General features: G+C 35.3%; 1 protein-coding gene across 4 annotated transcripts in view; it reads right to left on the bottom strand.

The window, feature by feature from the left end:
• TCF12 (transcription factor 12) overlaps positions 1-22964 on the bottom strand; it is a 388587-nt gene that overhangs the window by 34264 nt on the left and 331359 nt on the right. For all 4 annotated transcript variants that reach the window (XM_082616676.1, XM_082616675.1, XM_082616677.1 and 1 more), the window contains 5 exons: positions 16720-16825; positions 15547-15686; positions 15123-15267; positions 14401-14465; positions 6280-6358 (listed from right to left, as the gene is read on the bottom strand). In XM_082616676.1, coding sequence (XP_082472802.1) covers positions 6280-6358; positions 14401-14465; positions 15123-15267; positions 15547-15686; positions 16720-16825 — 535 coding nt within the window. The remainder of the gene's footprint in view (positions 1-6279; positions 6359-14400; positions 14466-15122; positions 15268-15546; positions 15687-16719; positions 16826-22964) is intronic.

Below are 22964 nucleotides of genomic sequence, written 5' to 3'. Positions count from 1 at the left end.
ACACGGGTTCGTGCCCCGGTCCGGGAAGATCCCACATGCCGCGGAGCGGCTGGGGCCGTGAGCCATGGCCGCTGAGCCTGCGCATCCGGAGCCTGCGCGTCCGGAGCCTGTGCTCCGCAACGGGGGAGGCCACAACAGTGAGAGGCCCGCATACCGCAAAAAAAAAAAAAAAAAAAAAAAAAAAAAGAATTCGTATAAAAACAACCAGCTAACATTTACCATTGATTTCAGTGCATCAGTGCTTTCCAAAACTGATGTAGAATTGTGAATTTTTATGTGGATAAGAGGTTAATCATGATCTATTTTGAAAAAGACCGGAAATTATTTTTAAAAGTTTCCCTTAATGTTTACAATATTTTATTTTCAATCATTTTGCTCCATTTCCCCCAACATCCTTGGGTGATCAGCCTGTGACAGAGCCTGATTATTACATTACTTAATTTGTGTGGATTATTAATACAAGCTTTATATTTAAACACCTCAGAACTGTTAGCACACATCTGCTTTGCAAAACAGGCAAAGCTAGTGGTTCTTCACTAGCTTAGTGTTGAGGAATGAGATGTGTGCACAGAGTTACTCAGGTAAGAAATCACCTATATTCATTATTTTTTTGATAGTGACATGAAGTAACTATGCTAAGGTCTATCTTCAAAATATACTTTATTAAACTGGAAAAATATACATGTACTCAAACCTATTTTGTTTTTATTATAGATTGGGCTGCCCCACTGTGACGTACTTGATTAAAATAGAATATTGACATGGTTAAATCACTGTTATCCGTTTGAACTTCATACTAATGCCAAGTTGTATTTCATGGACTGAGCACCTTAAACCCCACTTAGTCATTTCAAAAATTCATGCTATTGGTCACAAAGGGGATGGCTGGATAGTTAGACAGACTGAGTAAGCTCAACAGAAGTCAATACTATGGCTGGTAAAGCTCAAAAAAGGGCATGGAAGTTTAGTGGATACTGGGAATCAGCAGACCTGCATTCTGGCTGATCTGTACTATCAATTAATCTTGAATCCTGACTATAAAATAGGCACTCACAGGGCTCCCCTGGTGGCGCAGTGGTTGGGAGTCCGCCTGCCGATGCAGGAGACACGGGTTCGTGTCCCGGTCCAGGAGGATCCCACATGCCACGGAGCAGCTGGGCCCATGAGCCATGGCTGCTGAGCCTGTGCGTCTGGAGCCTGTGCTCCGCAACAGGAGAGGCCACAACAGTGAGAGGCCCGCGTACTGCAAAAAAAAAAGGCACTCACAGTTTTTTATTTTTGTTTTAAATCTGCCTTTATGAAGCGAATGAGGTAAAAGATATGAATGCACTCACTCTGTGAACCTAAAGGTCTTTTTGACCATGAGACATTATTATTATTTTTTCCTGATGATAGATCTATCATGTAATCAATGAAGAAAAAAGATACATAGACTTTTGTAATTCTGGCCCACCGACGGCTTATTAGCTATGGATGAGAACTTTGGGGTTGTGAATGGAATTCAAATTCTAGACAGAGACCATAATGCTATAGAATACCTCTGACACTAGACAGATCTGCATCTTTGTCTTTTTATAAAACTAGTACATGAATAAAATATACAAATTTATTTAGAATCATACTGGTATCTTTATCTCTAGCTTGTAATCACCAACTGCAGCATTATTACACAAATAAGGAAAAACAAACGTACAAAGGCTAAAAACCTAAGGGGTTTCCCAGAGAATAGGTTATTTCCCCCCTTCCTTCCCTGTCACCTGCTATCTGGTGGTAGACATGCACAGAGGTTTTGGGCTTATACTACTTCCTTCTGTTAGATAAGGGCAAGCTTTCAACTACTTATATAATTAACAATTTTTGTAATTGCCCTGAGCTTTTTAGTGACCACCCCCAAAAGCTAGCTGTTATTCAAGGATTATAATAAACATACTTGATATCAAAATTTATTGACTATTTCCAGAGAACACGTTAGCTGACAAGAGAATCGAATTATTTGGCAAGAAAATCTAGAAAGGCTTTCTTTGATCACTAAATCTAAAATTCACCCAGTGTTTCTGATCTGTTCTCACTCTGAGTGGGATTCAGTAATATGCCACCTAATAAAACTGGTTAATAAATTTAGAGAATAGATAACATCATTTTGCATGGCTGAGAGAAATTCTTAGGACTATTTACCATGCATTTTCTTATTTTGTTAGTTGTTCCCCTCTGTAATCTCACCCTAAACTCAAACTTTCATGAGATACTCTATACTTGGAAAAGGTTGAATAATCCTAAATGTAGCACTGAAGGCTTTGCTTTCCACAATGTGGCCCCAGCCAACCTTTCCACTTCCAATATGTGAAGAGTTCATAATCAGTCATCTCAATGACTCTGGATGAACAGGTCATGCACTTTCTTACATCTTGATCTTTGTCACACTCTCTTCTTTTATACTCAAAGTTCTTTCTCCTTTATACACTCTTCATGAAGTACATCCGGAGAACTGTAGTTTAAATTCTGACAGTTCTATTTTCATGTGTTTATCTCTATTTTCTCAACTAAATTGAAAACTTGATGAAGTCAGGTAACTGCTTTAACACCAGGCATACTGACAGATGATAAAAATAAATATCTCATTGATGAAAGGAGCCTAAACTGAGGAATCCTTTTTCCCCTATCTCCCCCCACTTCCTCTTTATTTTTATTGTGGATGTTCTGAAGATTGCTATTGAGTATTGCAATTATTAAACTTTTATTCATTGATCTAGAAGGAGGTAAAGAAAGGCAAAGAGTGGTTTTGTTTGTCTGCTTTCCAAGTTCCCTTAGTAAACACATTCTCTTTTTTTTTCTTTTTCACATCTTTATTGGAGTATAAGTGCTTTACAATGTTGTGAGTAAACAGATTCTCTTAACTCAAATACTCATGTCTTTTCTCAAAGGACAACTGTATTAGACACAGCCATACTTCTACCTTGCTGCTAGAGCCCAGATTTTGCTCAGAAGGTGGGGGAGGGTGTCCATCCTTTCCTACTATGAACCAAGAAAGAGTAATTCTATTCTTAGCTCCTGGGAGAAATCCTAATGACTAAGACAAACATGGTGGTCCCATTTCTGTTGAGTAACTCTGTTAAGCCCAGTGCTGGTCAATGAATCATGAGGGAAAATCTGTTGAAGAGGCTTCTGGAAAAAGATTCTTAAAAGACATATAATAAATGATCCTTTTTCTTACATGAGACATGGCTATGTCCATATGTGGTACCTTCAACTGCTGTCTTGCCACCAGCCTAAGAAAGAACTGAAAAGAAATAGAGCAGGAGCCCTGTCTGGTCCAGGAGCTTGCCCTGCTATGGGCTTTATACAAGATATCCAAAATCCCCTTATTATTTAATCCAGTCCAGACAAGAGTTTCTCTTCCTTTCAGCCTAAAGTATCGTAACTAAAACAGTATCATCATCTCAGAAGCTTCTTTCTTGTAAGCATTTTCTATGCAGGAACGTTATGTTCTTAGTCTGAAAAGTTCCCAAGGAAAATAAGCAGGATTTAAACAAGAATGATGAATGCCTTAGAAACTGCCTATGGGGCTTCCCTGGTGGCGCAGTGGTTGAGAGTCCGCCTGCCGATGCAGGGGACATGGGTTCGTGCCCCGGTCTGGGAAGGTCCCACATGCCGCGGAGCGGCTGGGCCCGTGAGCCATGGCCGCTGAGCCTGCGCGTCCGGAGCCTGTGCTCCGCAACGGGAGAGGCCACAACAGTGAGAAGCCCACGTACTGCAAAAAAAAAAAAAAAAAAAAAAAAAAAAAAAAAAAAAAAAAAAAAAAAGAAACTGCCTATGTTGCTTTGCACCTGTGCAACTATTCTTACAAGGTCTGTCCTGAGTCTGACTGATGCTCAGGCATAAGGAAGAGGGCAAGTGTAGAGTGCACATAGGGGGGAGGAGTTTTTACTCTAGATGATAGGCTCCTGCCACACAAGGTACAAAATAATTTGTACATATTATATAGGAGCTCTGGTTCGCTCTATCTTTTTCATTTTTCCTTCAACTGTGAATACTTTATCGCCCATTGCTTTCCTTTTTTCCTCCTCCTTTCCATGTCTGTTCTGCCAGTCTGGGGTGTGTGTGTGTGGGGGGGTGGTTGTAAGAAGAAAACACTAGATACAGGAGATGAGAGACAGAGATGCACCTGTATAAAATCAGTCTTTGATGCCATTTCAACAGGAGTATATGAAAATATTTTTCTTTGAGTATGACTGCTGAATTGAAAAAAGAAACCTATTAATACCTTCATTATACAATTTAACATTTCACAGATTTTCATTAATCAGCTGAATTAAAGGTGGAAAGAGGATATCATCCATTAAACATCAAATAAAAACGGAGAAGGGAAGGGTAAGCTGGGACAAAGTGAGAGAGTGGCATTGACATATATATACTACCAAATGTAAAATAGATAGCTAGTGGGAAGCAGCCGCATAGCATAGGGAGATCAGCTCAGTGCTTTGTGACCACCTAGAGGGGTGGGATAGGTAGGGTGGGAGGGAGACACAACAGGGAGGGGATATGGGGATATATGTATACGTATAGCTGATTAACTTCGTTATAAAGCAGAAACTAACACATCATTGTAAAGCAATTATACTCAAATAAAGATGTTAAAAAAATTAAAAAAATAAAAAAAAATTAAAAAAAAATGGAAGAGGAAATGTGAGATTTTACTTTGGACCATTATTTTTTGAAAAACATCTAAAGTTTCTGATTCTTCATTTTACTGATGTCCCTGCATAGATGCTGAGCTCTTCTGCTGCCTGCCTTCCCAACCAGTGTTAATGGAAACCAAAGGACACTTTTATCTTACTGGGCTGGGCAGAGGAGAAGAGGCAGTGGGAACATACAGTAAGGGCCAATACAGCTACCTGAGATGAGAAAGTGAAACAGGCTATGTGGCAAAAATGACACTGATAATTTTAGTAAAACTCTGCCAAGAGGGTGAGTATGGTTAAAGTTACATCATTCTTCCTGTAATTTCATCCCTCTGTTAAACAACAACTTTAAGTCAATGGGTCTTTCATAGTCCTGTCTATGTGGAGAACAGCTGTTCAACTTTTACTAGACAGCTGAAGCCATGGTGTCTGAGAAAGTGGCAGAACCCACTAATAGCTGAAAGCAGCTGCCAGCAGTTCATCATTTCCACACTGGAATGTTTCTTAGCAGAGTCACAAGGCTAAATCACAGAGCACAGGTGATAGCCAGGGCCCTGATACACCAGAGCCTTGATTTTCAGAAACCCTGAACAATGCAAAAAGGCTTCACAGCAACAACAACAATGCCACATGGACTGAACTAGTGACTTTGATCAGTAATAGAGAATCATTTCTGAGGTCAACTGTTGGAGGAAAATGGCAATTTTTACACAGTTGTCTAATATCTTTTCCTTAGAACTAATACATTTCTTCTTTAGCATGGTTTTTCTCTAAACACTGCTCAGGAAACACATTCCAAGTTTTATAGCTTAACAGATCAGATCCAAGCATCTTCCTGTAATTTGATTTATTCCTAATAAATCGAAAAATTCCTATTTACAATAATAACAGTTTTATCTCAACAAATTTATACTGTAGGATAGTATCTGGAACTTGTTAAAACTACTGTAAAAAAAAAAACAGGAAAAAAGCAATGCAAAGCTGAACACTTATTTAACTCCAATAACAATATTCATACACATTCACAAAGAGTTCTTTTCTTCAGCAAAAAAAACCTACATTATCCCCAAGAATTTATATATATATATATATATATATATATATATATATATATATATATGAAATAATAACTCAGTGGACTTAAAAATAAAGACAAACTAGTGCAGAGTTTTTCATTTGAGTCTTATACATGGTATGTGGAAAATGCAGAGAATAAGGAAGAAAGATGTTATATGTACTTCTAAATAGGCTATTTTATTTTCTATGTTAGCTTATCAAAATTTTTGATTCATCTCCTTCTCTATATTTTACCTTCATCCCAATTGCTTAGCCTTATTTTTTATCCTGTTATAATAATTGTTCTTAGATTATCACAAATTATTTTAAGAATCAGAGAAGATATGAAGAAATAATTCAAACAGCAAATACTTCAATATTCTCCAAAATGAACTCAGGAGAAGGCTCTGTTTACATGTTTTCTCAGGATAGAAATGATTTTTTTGGTGTGAGTTTTTACTATATTTTATTGAAAAATAAACTTCAAATATTTCCAAGTAGCCCCATGCATGTTATCAAGTAGTTAGATAAAACAAAAGCCTACCTGTGAGAGGTGAGGGGGATCCAACTGGTGTTGACGGGTTTGATGGAAAACTACTGCTGGTATGGTCAGGAGAATAAATCTAACCAGAAAACAAAAGATATGCACATATCAGTGTGACAAAAGCAAAAATATAAATCCATTTGCATGGAGTTATTTTTATAATCTAAGCTGCCACCCTTAAGGCTCAGAGTGAAAAACTGTTTAATCAATTTTAGAACTATTCCATTACATAAAGCCTATAGAAGCCCCAGTTTTAAAACTCGGATTAAAAAGTATCATATATACTCTAATATGAGAGGAATAAACAGATCATACCTATTTCTTTATTATCCTAGTTGAAAGTAATTTAAATTTCTAATTGCTAGAACAAAAAAGAGAAGTGATTAAAAAAAAGAGAAGTGACTATAAAGTCAAGTCTGATAAACAATCTTTCTAGAATATACCAACTAAATAAATTTTATTCATTAAAAATAATCTTAGGAAACGGTTATCTTTTGAAGAGAATAGTCCTTAAAAATAGTTTTAAGAGTCAAAGAAAGTGATTGTTAAAAAGTTACCCCTTATTTCTTTTAGAAAGTTGTTTCAGTAACTACATTTTTGCCAAATTTAGCTCCTAATGATGTGTGAGTGTTGTAAAAAAATCAAACTTGCTTTCAAAGGATATTTTGTCACCCTTGAAGAAAGTGAAAAAACCCTGAAAGTTCTTAAAAAAATGTTCCCAAAATAATCTGTGGACTTTACCTCCTAAGAGGATAACATATCTGGATGCATAAATTTTGGTATTTTGGCTAAAGGTTTTGTTGCAACACTTTATATTTATTTCATATTGCTAAAAAAAATAGTGACAGAAATTCATTCAAGTTTACATAATTAACCATTAAACCTTTAAAAAGTCTCCTTAATCCACGCACCAACGGTTCCTAGGAACTCCTCTCTAGGACAATCCCATTCCTATAACAGGCCTCATAAATCATCTTCACATCTCAGCACTTAGGGCAGACAAATCAACTTATTTGGAGAAACTGTGGTCAAATATTTTAAATAGGAACACTACTTGTGGGTGCAAAGTGTCATCCAATAGAAATAATCTTGCTCTGAGTAAGTTTAGAGCTCTAATAAATTTAAAGAGGCCCAAATTATGGCATATATGGGGTCTCAGCACTGGTTTTAAAGACAGTGTAACACATTGAAAAATATGTCCCAGATACTGGGACAGGCTCAGGTAAAACAAAATTCCACAGGTCACAATCATCAAACATTAACAGCTTTCATTTTTTTAAAAAGAAGAAGATAGCACCAATTAAATTGTAAGCACTGACTACAAATGAGTATATCTATACCAATTTGTATGATGTTACTAAATTGTAACTGGAAATCCCTTTACACACCAACTCTTTCCAAAGAGCCAGATCTAAAAGTTGTATAGTCAGGTTGGGAAGTCATTTCATTTTATTAAAAAAATTTTTTTTTTGCCACACCAGGCAGCTTGCGGGATCATAGCTCTCCGACTAGGGACTGAACCCGGGCCCCCAGCAGTGGAAGTGCCGAGTCCCAAACACTGGACCGCCAGGGAATTCCCAGGTTGGAGAGTCATTTTAGAAAAGTGCAGTTATCAAGAAGACTTCAAAAAACTTTATGGGAAGACTTAGTAATAGGGAAGTAGTATGCTATAAGATCAATGTTGTTGGTCTTAAAGTTGTCAAAGTTGTTACCTTTTAAAAGTTGTTACTTTTCACACCTGTGAAAATTAGCTAAAGGTCACATTTTGGTTCCTAATGGCTTGCATACATACAGTGATTTATTTCAACCATAAGTAAATTAGGTAACGTCACCGAACTTCAATAAAAACGTATCTCAACATACCCTTTTATTTTTGTAAATCACTATTTCTCATGTTTATGATTCAAATGATTATAACTTTTATGAACAACTGATGCTAACATATGAAATATGTCTTGACTATAATACTGGTAAGGGAGGGAAGGGTTGATAACACTGATGGTGGGTGGCTGAGGAGTGAAAGAAGTTCTATATTCATGCAAAATTTTGATTATCATAAACTAGACTAACTTGCTGACTTTCAATTTCCTTGACCGTATGAATTAATCGCATGAAAGCACTGGAGAAACAGCATTCCCTGTGTATCATACCTCCCGCTTTGTTTTCTTCATACTGCTTACATTAATCCCTAATTGTCTAAATTTGTTTACTTGTTTATCATATGTCTCTTTCACCCTTTTCCCTAATGAAATGCATGTTCCAGAAGAGCAAGGACTTTGTCTTATTCAGACCAAAGTGAATTACACAGCATCTGCAGTAGCTTCTGATTCTACAACAGTGCTGGTAAATAAACACTTGCTGAAAGAAGGAATGATATCTTCCTTGAAATAAGTTAGCATTTGAGAATCCCTTTTAAATCCTTGGATGTATAATTTTTACCCAGGCTCCTTCTCTCTTTTACTCTCTCATACAGTTCACTTAATGTAGGTTTTCCGAGAGCTCCAGTCTCAGTTTTCTTTTCTATTTACCTGTGTTTCCTCTCTTTGTAATACCATTCTTTATAAAGTATCAACTATGACATCCATGTGAATGACTCCTAAGATGACACCTCTATCCTCCTACTGGTTACTGGACTTCTCCATCTGAGCATATCTTTCTTTCATCTCAAGCTCAGTATGTCCAAACCCAAACTTTGCATCACTGCCCCAAGCTTCCCATCTTTCCCATCTCTACTGTTCTGTTTCCTCTATCTCAGTTAGCACCAGTATCCTCATGGTCACCAAAACCACTCTCACTCTCCCCTCCTTTCTCCTGCTCCTCCACTCTTCCCACCATAGACACCAATGCTCACAATTCTCTATAATGTTTCTGGGATGGGCATACATCATTCTCACTGCCATTACACTACCTTAGACTTTTACTAGAACTTATGGCTGGACTATTTAAGTCTTTATATTTTTAGTTACTCCCTGCTCCTTTCATCCCATACATAATTGACTGAGCTATTGTCCTCTACCAGTTTTGAACAAATGCCATATAGCACTTCCTGTTGTCTACTAAATAAAACAGAATGACATTTGATGTATTCCATTATCTGGTTACAAAAATATCTTTCTACCTTATAACCTACATAAAGCATTATAGCAAACAAAATATTTTTTTTCATTTTCTGAACACAGCTTGTCCTTGCAAAAGGCCTGTTTCTTAACTTCTCCCTGATGGAATTCTGTAACACATCAAAGTCCAACTCAAATGTAACCTCCCCACTTACAATCATTTTCACTTCCCTTATATTCGTAGTGTAACCTGCTACTTCTCTTTGGTATTTTACTTCACACTATGCTCTATGTTACCATTTTTCTATCTTCTCTCCTTGACTGTAAGCTCTTTGAAAGCAGGGACCTTATACTGTTCAACATTGAATCCATCATTGTCTGTCACTGTTTTGCACAAGTAGGTGCTCAATATTTAAAAAAACCCCAAAACTTGAGTGATTAAATTGCACTTGAAATTCGCTACAATACTTTTTGATAAAAAAGCAGAATTCAGTAAATAGCAGTTTATCTCAGCATTTATATAGTGGGGTTCAGTAACAGGAATACCAAGGGGAGAAAAAGATACTATTATAAAGATGAATTCATTTACAAATCAGTTTTATGGTATAAGCTTTGAGAACAACAATATGGTATGGTTCCAATATTTCTGAGAATTAGTGTTGATGCACTAAGCTGTCCATACCACATCGTTAGGCAGGTATGGGCTTTTGAGGATATAAGCAGACTATCAACCCTTATTTTCCCTCATAACTCTGCCATTACAGCTAAATAATCCCTAAGCACGTGAAGGACTGGTGACAACTTCTTTATCTCAAAGAAGGAAGTTTATACTTTAGAGTCATTTTGCAATGACTACCTTGCAATGACTAAGCAAAATGATGTTACATATAAAGTGGGTGTGGGCTCCTAAAAATCACTGTGAAAACAGGAGAAGCAGTACCAAAAGCATATCAACATATAATTTCTGGTGTTTTTATCAAAAGCACCTTCTCCATTTGTATAATAAAAGGTATTTTCTCCACTCACTCATCACATTCCCTGGTTCTATTTTGCCCTAAATTAAAGTGATGACAGACAGAATTGTTACTAATACTTTTCCTGAACTGACAGCCTGGCAAATTACAGGACTTTTTCTTGTCCCTTTTACTTTCATAAAAAGAACATGTATGTGGGAAGGGAGCAACAACATTAAAAGAGCAGAATAATACAGCCTTTTAGATCACAGATCATGTCATTAAACTTCACTTCTGCATATTTACTCTATTACCAAATGACATACAAACTATACTTATTCTATAGAAACTGTTGTGCTACTTTAAGAAATTCTAAACATAAGGCTTTATTTGACAAAGAGCATTCTAACTCAGGAATACATTACTTTTTGTACTTTCTGACCTTAAAGAAGTCCTAACATAGATGTTTCAAAGTAAAAAAAAGAGAAGGAAAAAAAATCAGTTACTTAAAAAATAGGGATGGGAGTGATTTAGAATCTAGAGCCTAAACACAAAGTAAGAACTCATTCTACATGCAGTCCATGGTCCTCATACTGTTAAGTGACCAATGATGAATAACTCCCAATACCTTCTGCCAGGCTTAAACGGTAATATGCCTCATTTTACTGCAACAAATGAGGCTCCTCCTCCTATCAGTCATGGTCTATTCCAATCAGCAGGGTGCCAATAAGCCAGAAGCTAATGAAAAGGGCTTCAGACAAAAAAGAAACAATGGAGTGCTCCCAAGCCCAACCTTGGAACTTCGAGCCCAATTTTTTAAACACTACAGTGCACATTTCAGTTAATCTTTATTATGCTAATGTTATTGAGTCTAAGGAACAAAGAAACTTATTTCATGAATTACTTTTAAACATCAACTTCCCTGAATTTTCTTTCCTTTTGTTAGAGACTACTGACCATTTAACTATCTAGATTAAAACATACACACACGTACACATACACATACACAATACACACACATACACATACTCTCTCCCTTTCCTTTGCTCTGAGGTAGAAATCAAAACATAAATTATCACAAAGAAGTCTGATATAATCAACAAAGTTCAACAGTCTTCTTGTTTGATCTCCTCTAAATTAAAGACCAAGTGTTTTGATATGGTATTAGGCACTGAAATAAACCAGATGTTTCTTCTCTATATAACTCTCCATGGGCACAATCTTAAAGGGTTATTGTCTGGCAGACGTTCAGGGAAACACAGAAATGGCACGAATATCCAGATTCTCCTTTCCCTCTATCTACCCCAGTTTATTATCTAAACTAATGCATAATCCATAGGGCTTTGGGAACTTTGTGTAAATACTTTCATGTACAATTCTCTTTCTAGCTATCCTGAGATTAAGACCATAATTATCCAGGCTTAAACCTAAAATAAAGGAACCTTTGCGAATGTATTATCTGGCCTTACATGTTTAATCACCCAGTATTCTGTGTGCTTTTTAATACATAAACTGAAGAACAAAGGTTGTAACCTCTGTTTCACACATGAAAGACCATCTAAGACATATATCAGACATTTGGGGAGCTATTAGAAATAACTTCTAATGACAATAGCATGGCATTTCTCCATCTAAACCTAGATGCTGTATTTAAAACGTCACATTCTATAGAACTAAAAATTTCAAATACTCATGGTCACCATTTCCAAAGATCTGTAATACCTAACATCAAATTCTGAGACGCATGTCAGACTCTCAAGTGTAATCCTCATAAAATTCCTTCTCCTCATCTCTTCTAATCCTTCCTATCCCCAGTGTATTTTTTTGTCTGTTTTCAGGACATTCTAAGAGCACTAAAGTGAATGTGAGTTTGTAATGGAAGTTAGAGAAAGAATGTGTTTGGGGGAGATGTCTGGTGCAGAGTGGGGCAAGAGATGGATTGAAGGAAGGGATCTGAAGTGTGCAGACTATGGCATGCAGTGATGGAGCAGATGGAATGCATCACCGTCAGCTATGACAGAAATGATTTATGGAATGACCTGGCTGCTCCTGCCTAGTAACAACACAGGATGACAGAGCTGAGTTTCCATGGCAACCAAAGCCCACCCACTAACTAGATTAAACATTCTCCCCTGGCTTCCACTCACACTGAATTTAGATTTTCTTTTCCAAATGCCAATTGGTTTAGCTAGTATGTTGGTCGTAATATGGGAGAATAGTCAAGGACTTGAAGGGTAACTGAAAAGGAGCTTGGAGGACCACTGAGAACATCACAAATTCCTGCCTGCCTATCTGCCAAGGATCCTTTATGGAAGTCTTCCCTGAATAAAATAAACAAAAACTTTTGAGAAAAAAGCCCCTGAAATGCAGGTTATACTTTTTTAAGTTGCCTAGTATCGAAAGTTCAAATGTTATTTGTCTTTCTACCTGTGAAATATCTGCTACTGGATTCTTACAGAATCAGCAGAAGGAATTGGCAAGTCAATCAAATACCTGGGAGGCACTCATTTAATATTACAGAATAATTTTCTTCCAAAGTAGGTATTTTTCATCATGTGGAATAAGTCCAGAATAAGTGAGATCACTCCCTCTAATCCTCATCAACACCTTGTAAAATAACAGTCATTGTACCACTGGTCTTTCTGGAAGTGAAGCTAGTTAGATCAGATCTAATCTAATATCTAGGCTTTACCCTTCCTAGCCTGGTGATCCCTAGGGCAAGTTACTTAATCTTTCTGAGCCAAAGTTACTTAACCTTTTAAACCTTAGTTCCTCATCTGTAACGTGGGAATAATAATGCTAACCTCACAGGGCTTTCTTGAGGACTAAATGAAACAACGCATGTAAATGCTTAGTATAGTGCCTAGCACCTAGTAAGCATACAAATTACAGACGATATTTTTGTGGGTTTTGTTATCATCATCATCATTTTTGTCATATGATGTAAGACTGAATTCAACAAACATTTACTGAGCTCTATTTTGTGTGAGCCACCACTATGTGGTAGATGAATTTGACTTGGCTTCATTTCTCAAGAAACGTGTACTGCTCTAGAGTAAGGTTTATTTACAGAAACCATTCACAAAGAGGTTTATCTCTTTAAATTTCAACAGTTGCTTCCTACTACTCACACATTAAGTGGTCTGCCTTCCCCATGAACAGCAGCAAATGTGTTTGACAGAGTTAACTGCACTTCATAGTAAGACATAAGTAAGACAACTCTGTGAAAATTCTGAGAGGCATATCACTCAGGAAAAAAGAAAGGAAGAAAAAGCCTAAGAGGAAACTTTAGAAAATACAAAGTAGAAGTGCCTCTTAAATAATTAGGTTTGGAATCTTTATGGACTACTGGTAAATGTTCTCCCAAAAGAATGGATTTTGTTTCAATGTTTTAAGGATCATATATTAAAACCGATCACTGCCTTTATTAAACCAACTCATTGCTTTGTCATTAACATTCTGGTGTGATGTAAACTACTTTCTGAGGAAAATACTATGGGATTCCTTCAAATTAGTTTTACTCATTTTAGCGTGGGTTCTTCAATGAATCTGTTTTTTTCCTTTTTGGAAAGGCTCTCATCTCCTATGTCTTAAATGAATCAGCAGCAGATGCTGATTTTTTCCTTTAAAAAAAATATAAAATACCTTCCATGTTAGAAAAAAATCCTTATAAAAGCACTTCCTTCTCTGGATCAGAAGAATAACTGAGTTATGTTTCTTGGTTCCACCTGACTTACTTTAATGGGCAACTCACAAAGTATATGTTTAAAACTAATAAACAGATTTAACTATTAACCTCAGTAATCTGTGCTTTAGATTTCAAAATGCCCAAATTTCTTTTTCTTTTCCCTACATCTGTTGCATTAAGACAAAAACAGATATTTAAATTGAAATTAGAAGGACAGTTCTTGTGGGACTAGGGTGGGAAAGTGTTCTCGTGAATTATTTTAAGGGCAGTACAAATCAATACAAACCGAAAATAGCTCTAAATGAGTAATGAAGTGGTCCTGATATACCTACACCCTTTAACGACACATACTGCCCACAAAATCTAATCATTGCATTCAGCAGTGTAAAAATCATTCAGCAAAATATGTAAATTCAGTACTCACAGATGCCAAAGCTTTTCCAAGTGCATCACCTGTCTGTGAGCTTCCAGCAGCATTTCCTCTGGTTCCTGAGTATTTCAAAGAGGAAAACAAATCAAGAAGTTTAGCAGGCAAGCAGGCATGCTTTTTTAGCACTCTGCCATTATTTCAATGGTGTTCTCCATTGTTGTTGCACATCTGTCACAATAAACCTGCAAATACTCTGCCTGTGTTGTATTTAGTAAGCTAAAGATGGGTTCCTTACCAGTTTGTACATTAATGAAAATCAGAAAGTTTCTTTTCTTCCTTTCTTTCATTTTTAAACTCAATACTAAAAAATACATTGAGTCAAAAGGTACAAATTTCCAGTTATAAGTACTGGGGATGTACATGATAAATATAACTAACACTGCTGTATGTCATTTAGGAAAGTTAAGAGAGTAAATCCTAAGGGTTATCACAAAGAAAAAAATTTTTTTTCTATTGCTTTAATTTTGTATCTATATAAGATAATGAATACTCACTAAACTTATTGTGATAATCATTTCATGATGTATTTAAGTCAAATCAATACACTGTACACCTTAAACTTACACAGCACTATATGTCAATGACGTATCTAAATAAAGCTGGAAGAAAAAAATATGAAAAGAACAAAAAATATATATATATATTGAAAAATATGGGATTCACTACAAATCACCAAATTCAGTTTTAGGGAGTTTTGCCAACCTAAAAAAGCTCACCTAGGATGCTATCTGATCCATTGATGGGAGGGGTGTGTGAGGCAGCAACATAAGGTGAACTGCTGGTACTGGCACGGTGGAAGCTGGACATTGGTGGAAGACTTGTGTTTATGTCTGTTGGTGAAACTGAGTGTGGAGGATAACTCTAAAGAAAGGGGGAAAGAGACATGATTTATTAAATACATTTTCTGAATAATATGCACATATAACTGGGCAACTACTATAACAGGTTAAAAAGAACATCATAAATTAGCAGCTGAAGAGCACTACTCTTGTCATTTACTTTTTCAAAAGGCATGAAGTAAGTCTAGAAGTATTTCAAAATTCAGAAGTTTTGGCAGAATCAAATCTTACACTTGTAATCCAAAAGAAACACAAGTGAGGACAAAGTGTTGCTGCACCCTAGTCATGTGTTACAGCCTACCAAGCGGTCATGTGAATGAAGGCTGCCATAACTACTGGACTGAGACATGTGGGAAGTGGAGGTCCCCAGAATTCCACCAAAACCAGGCTGGCTCATCCCATTTGATGAACTCCAAAGGTCAGAAGAATTGTGGGTCCCATCTAAGACAAAAAGAGAAATATAAAATTTTCCTTAGCCAATATTTTTTCTTTTATTTTGATGATGCTATAAAAATTCAAAGGGTACCCTCCAGATATGTTTTTCCTCCCCTTTCCAACCTAGTCTTACATCTAGTTTTCTTCCCTCCAAACTGTATAGTTACTATGTTAAATGAAGGAATAAAGCTTTATAGTTAGAGGGAGAAAAAGTAATTGAAACTGTAGTAGGCAGATCATTATAAAAATCCTCACAAGACCTAAATTCGTATCAGGGAGGACAATAAAAATTCCAAATCTGGGGATAGGTTGGATTTAACTTTTGGTTAAATGGTATACCCATATACAAAAGGTTCTTAATCTATAAGCAATGTATATCATACCAAACATTCTCAAACTAGAATAAAGAAGTTTCTCTTACAGAGAACCTAAGTAATGGATAATGACTATATTATAGTCAGCCTTCAAAAGAAATGTGTTAGCAATGACTTCACTCACCAATGTAAAGTCAAGGAACCATTTATGTAGTAATTTATTGCTCCCATAGTCCAAAACCACAGAAGACCAAATAAAAATGATTTGCTAGACAAGAATGAAAGGAAGTGCAACACTTTTTCTCTCTTAAAGTCTTATTCTGTTCTATGATATTCACTTTTTATTTGCACCGATAATTCTACGGGTGATATGAATCTGTAATTTAAACAAGAAACTAAAATTGTTAATAGCTTTTATACATTTAAATCCTAAAATGAGAAAGAGCAGCTTTACTCACTTTTCTCAACTGAAGTCCTTTATAAATTCAATCAATATTAGATGAGCACTCCGATGCTTCGCTGAATAATCCAACTACATTGCAGTCAGCAATAATTAGCAATAGGAAACTTTAAAACTAAATTTTAATTTGCTTCAGCCAAACATATCTAGATAAAAAATGCCTGAAATTCTATACAGATATTCTCTTTCCTCACAACTTTAAAATATTAGCTAATATACAAGAGATAACTGTTGTAGTACTTGACAACTATTTGGCAGTACTTACCTTGCATAAAGAAAGTGCTAGCAAACATACTGGTTGGTGGCTTGGGAGATGGATAACTAGGAGATTCACGGTTGAAGTCATCTGAATTTGGAGATGGTGCATATACCTTAAAATTAAACAGGAAATTTAATTAAAATGTAAATTACTGTCATACCACTTATGTAAAATGTGTTACATTTCCTGAAGGGCCTAAAAAGGCCTATCCAATATCTTAAAAGGCCTACCGCAAATCCAAATAAACTGCCTAAATCCTCATAAATAACGTCTAACTTGGACATTAACTACCTGCTTGTTTTTAGCTGATCACTAGAGAAAAAACTATTCTAAATATCCGTAATGCATCTTTCTGTGACAATTACATCAGGTGGTTGAATAAAGTCACAAATGTTGACTTTGCTTACAAAACACAAATCCATATAGGCTCGTGGTTCAAAATGTGATAATGGAAACTAATGTCTTTTGAATACAGCATCAAATAAAATTTGTTTTATTTTATGAATTTGTTCATAAAATCCATCTTTTCACTGTTACAAGATTTATCAAAATCAAAATGAGTCAGATTAAATGTTACTATTCTTTACTACTATTAAAAGTTAACTGTGAAAGGCACAACACAATTGTTCAGAAACTTCCTTAACTTAGTAGGGTTGGCTAAATTAAAACCAAGTTCTGCTCAGGGGTTTTAATTCTTTAATTTCAAGCAAATTTTCAAGTCTGGCACAGCTTTCAGGGAAGTCTCATTTAATCTGTCAGAGCAGTATTAATTTCCTTTGGTAAACCTTTGCTTCAGATAAACAAAGTATGAACATTTAGAATTGGCAAATGGCCAACTCTGTCATTTCTCTGGAAAACTAAATGGGCATCCAAATAACTGTAATAATCAAAACATGATCAAACCATTCTCATGATGACTACTGAAACCAAGAAGGAAAACAAGTAAGTAACACTTAAGGTGATGCATGGTCTGTGAAAGTAAAAGTAAGCCAGGAGTCAGGAAGAATGGAAAGGTGTCCTATTGTGAGCAGTGTATGAAACATATTTCTTTGTTTAGTCTGATAAGGGTACATCTATTAAATTTTAATCCAAAATAAAAATTCAAAGTGTTCACTTAACGTGGAAAAAAGTAACTAGCTCAATAAAATTATGGGAGGATGCATAAAAAAAAGCATACACATATTTTTTGCATAAGCACAGAAGATTTCTGGAATTACACGTAAGAAACTTAATGGTTATACCTCTGGACTTATAATTGGGGAGGAAAACGTTTGCTTTATGCCTTTCCACACAGTTTGATATTTTTATCAAGCATACATTCCTATGCACTAATAAAAAAGTGGCGGAAGCACACACAGATTAAAATGGGAGCCAATTTTTAATTTACATAAACTGTCATTTATTCTTTCTCTGAGGCATTAACTAACTGTAAAGATTCCTGGCAAATTACCTAACATTCTGAGACTGAGTTTCCTCATTTGTAAGATGGTGCTAACATTACCTGCATGGGGGGGCGGGCAAGGGTTGATGGGAAGATTAGGTGAGATAATACATACAAAATGTTTAGGGAATTACCTGGCGGTCCAGTGGTTAGGACTCTGCACTCTTAATGCTGAAGGAACAGGTTTGATCCCTGGTTGGGAAACTAAGATCCCACAAGCCGCGCAGCCAAAACAAAACATAACAACCTCCCCCCAAAACAAACAAAAAAACAAACAAAAACCACAAAAACAACCTGGATTCCTCAAGATGGCTAAGGCCCACAGAAGGCTCAGAAATGTTTAGCATGGTAACCACCCACTAAGTATTAGCTAATAATATCATCTTTCTAATTCTTATAAGAGCAGTTACACTGCTACATATTGTCCCTGTTTAGTACTCAACTGCTATTTCTTATAGTTTTTGTCCGACATCATCCTACTTATATACAGTTCACCCTAGATAAAAGGTTAAAAAGTCAATTTTTAGTCTTCTTGCTAGCCATGCTATTACAAGCACAGGTGTGTCTTTTTAATGGACCGGCATTCAGGTTAGTTTCCTACTTCTTACATCCCAGAGAGGAAAACACACACTTGTGGTACCTGAGAAGTTTGGGACAAGATATATTCCTAAGAATTACCCAGAAGGATCCTAGATAGGGGATTATGCATTATATAGATTAAACATATTTTTCTAGTTTGGTGCTATGACATAAAGACAGAGTTAGAATGAAAGAATTGGATATACACAAATGTGTTTGCAATGTATTAGATAGGCTGATAGGCAGGAAAAGTTTTCAGGAAAGGAATTTTGTACTTTTTTCTTTTAATCAAGTTTCAGCATCAAAATTTAGCTTTAGCTAGATGTCCTCTGTCCCCTTTATAATATACAGATTTTTCCCAGACTACGTTGAAACCACGAACAACAAAAAAGAGATGCAGAAAGAAAATACAAATGAGAATAAAATTTAGAAGACAGCATTAGAACATGTTTTTGTCCCAAATGCTTATTTACTATGTATACCATCACTGATCTGAAAGTATACAATATAAAGTTCTCTAATTCTATCTAGGTTTTAGATTGAAACAGTATGTAAACCTCCCAATGATACTTATGAAAAACTCCAGTTTTGATGTGTCATTTCACACAAAAAAATCTACATAATTTGTCAGTTAAAATTTATATATAATCTCTCAATATATATTTCTTTATCCTTATTTCTATTCAATTCACTATATTCCATACAAGATAAACTTACACTTTAAAAAATTTTAAATGTATGCAATTACAAAAGCAAAGAAATTCTGCTGATTTATAAAAGAACCTTTGCTGACTTTATTGATTTACAAATTGCTGTAAATAAAGGAGAATATGCTGATCAGATAATGGTTAATTGATGACTATCATGGAAAGCAAGAAAACCAAGATAAAACACATGAAGCAGAAGAGGCTTGCCTGCTTGCCTACTCGTATGTAAAAATTTTGAAGCTGTATTGAGAACACAGGGCTCATTTTAGGGCAAAGTTGTTTTTAATGTTAGTCTCTACAAATAGACTTTGAAAAAGATAAATTGACTTTTAAAGAATAGATCTTATAAATGAAAATGGTAAAAACTCTAAATTACTGTAAGCTTATCATTTATTTACTAACATAAGTTCAAAGTTTTTATCGTGATAAAAATGTTTTGAAAACCATGGTTCTCAAAGAGGCCCATCTAACAGCATTTCTAACACACGACAAAAAACTTTACTTTTGGTATCTTAACCATAGCTTGCAAAAACATAGATGCAATGTTATGAAGCAGCAGTTGTGCCAGTTGCGATTTTTCAGATCAAAGAGTTCTTGCGGCAAAGCACAACTGATGTGGTCTCAAAGACTTTATTAACTCCAGATGTAGGGAAATAGTCAGCCAATTCCACAAAAAGAGCAAGTCTCTTTTAGTTACAATCAGTACTGGCCACAAATTAAAACCAGACTGCTTATGTCATCTGATCACCTGCACATAGATGCCAGTTTTTTCCTAATGATCTAATCACACATTTAAATCTTAAATATGATTTTGTATCACAACAAACAAAATTAAGAGAAAGGAATATGTGTGCTTAAGGTGATTAAAATCTACCAGGAGTCACACTATTTTAAAAAGAAACAGAAAAAGTACAATTAAGTAATTTAAGATGTTCTATTGAAATGTGGTAATTAGACATTTTCTTTAGAATTCTAGCCTCCATTTCAGAATGTCAGGTTCAAAGTAGGTATCATGTAGGAATGTCCTTCTTTCTCAAGTACTTAATTTTTCTCCTTCAGGAATGGAAAAGAGAGAAATTCTGAGTGTTGGGTGAACAGAACCATAACATTTACCCCAACTTAAACGAATATAACTGAAAATCTAACAGATACCTCCCTTTCATTGTTAAGTATGTTTGAAAAGAGTAAATTCACAGTAATATCTCTACTGTGCTCATCCCATCAACCCAAACTTACTTTTTAAGAGTGACAGAGTACTTCAGAGATGAATATTTACATTACTCTGTACAGTGATTACACAATTATCCTTGGAATGTTTTAGCTCATAAAGCCAATTGGAGTCAAGTTAGCAAAAACATTCCTTTTTTTCCTGCTTGGGTGATTCAGTTTAGTCATATGGATCACCCCAATTCAGGGCAGGTTCACTCTCTGTTTAGCTTTAGAGGCTGGAGCTGTGCACTGCGCTCTTGATTTCAGTGCATCCTTCCTATAATTAATATTGGAAACATCTCTGCAAGGCAGAAAGGCACGATTTTCTGATAGTTGTTCAGCAAAGATGAAAAAAAGTAGAAGCTTCTGCTAAAAAGATATTTTTTTCTTGTTATCTTGTCACATCCAGTGATGAGTTAAAACATGATGCAATTCCCTATGCTTTTAAAAATAGATCCAAAGCCTGTGTGGTAGCTGATATCTTTAAATGTTCTAAATGATGAGGAAATGAATTGGGAATTTTCTTTAGTATGTGAGAATAGCTCGCTATATATCTTAATTAAGATACCCTTCCACAGAAAATGAGAGGAATGCTTTAGACGGGCACTGTCCAATAGGCTTCTGTAATAAAGGAAATGTTCTATATCTGAAAAGATGGTAATGTATCTATGTCTGTACAATACAGTAGCTACTCGTTACATGTGACTACTGAACACTTGAGATGTGGACAGTACAAGTGAGAAACAATTTTTAATTTTAATTTAATTAATTTAAATAGTCACTTGTGGCTACTGGTTACTATATTGAACAATACAGGATGAGATCACTCTTCCTTACCCACCAGTTTAAAATTAGATAAATTATTTTGAAAGAAATATTCTAGGAGTCTCATAAACTCCAAAGGCTATGAAACAAAAACCAAAACTCTTAAACATTTTGGGAACACCTTTATCTAATTTGGAAAGAAGAAAGAAGGAGAAGCTTATCAATTTTTCTGAACATGCTCTAACACAGAAATTATTACCGATATTTCACTATGTTTAGGCTTCTATTAGCTCTTTTGTCAAGATGGTTTGACTAGCAGTTCTCTTTAAGTTCCAATATGTTAAATACCATTAAACACTTTAATGCTAACATTAAACCTCCAATATGTGAAAAGTTTATGCTAACAGCATAAATCATCTCCAGCATAATCTTTATCAACTTACCAAAATAATAAAGCAAAACAAAATCATTTGGCTAATTTACCCTACCATCATAATTTTAAAATAAAAATGTGATACTATATTCAGGAGCATACACTTAATTTATCTCATTTTATGTAACTATATTTTGTATTAAGCCATAAAAATTTTTCAAGATCTAGCTGAGTATCTAAAACCTGACAACTAACAAACAAACAAAACAGTTCAGGTCACTGGAAAAAAAGAAAACCCCAACCCAACTCAAATTCTAGCTTTAAAATCTGTAATTAAACCTCTGGGCCACTGATTTTTAAAATAGGCACATTTAAGGGTCAACATGCAAAAACTAAGAAAGAAAAACTAAGTAATTATTATAAGAATTTTCTAGTTACTGCTGGTCAACCTATGCAAGTTTCACACACAATAATATACATAAACAGCTTCCTTCTACCTCTGCATTTTGTGGGACCTGAATTTACTAAAAAGAGGCTGCTTAAAAAAGAGTAAGTAAAATTTCTGCTTTAAATAATTGGACTCACTAAGAGTGCTAACTAAGTAAAAGTTAAAGAAATTTTAGTTTAAGAAATTTAACTAAATTTAAATTTTAACTAAAAGTTAAAGAAATTTCCTAAAAACTATTCCCTATTGATTTTTCTGATCATTTTGGACCCATTGTGTTCTACGCATACTGACCTGATGCATAAACTCAGATAAAAAGCATATCTTTAACATAAATGTCAAAATCTTAAAGTTTCTGAAATTCAGGGCTTCCCACTTTCCTGGTTCTTTCTTTAATCAAAATTAAAACAAGCACAACCCAAAAGAAAAAGACATTTAAAAATGTAAGTACATGAAATAGCAGTCTAATTTAAGAATCTCCTAATATCCAAGAAATTTTAAACAAATGACAGATTTGATAAATATCTCAATGTTTTCAGTATTTTAATATTACATAAATGTAGTAAATTTTGCCATAAAGTCCAACTTACTACTCAAGTTTTTATGGTAATTCCAAGCCTATGGGGGGGGGGCGGGGAGGAATATTTATATAGTTCCAGTACTAAATATTGTAAGAACTGAAACCAAAAGGCATCATAAAGCAAAATGTCTGAAGTAGGACTAACTCAGGGA

This window comes from Mesoplodon mirus, assembly GCF_964341445.2.
Source record: "Mesoplodon mirus genome assembly, chromosome: 4".
In the NCBI taxonomy this organism is placed as follows: Eukaryota; Metazoa; Chordata; class Mammalia; order Artiodactyla; family Ziphiidae; genus Mesoplodon; species Mesoplodon mirus.
The sequence above is the reverse complement of the archived record's forward strand: the minus strand, read 5'-3'. Positions and strand labels throughout refer to the sequence as shown.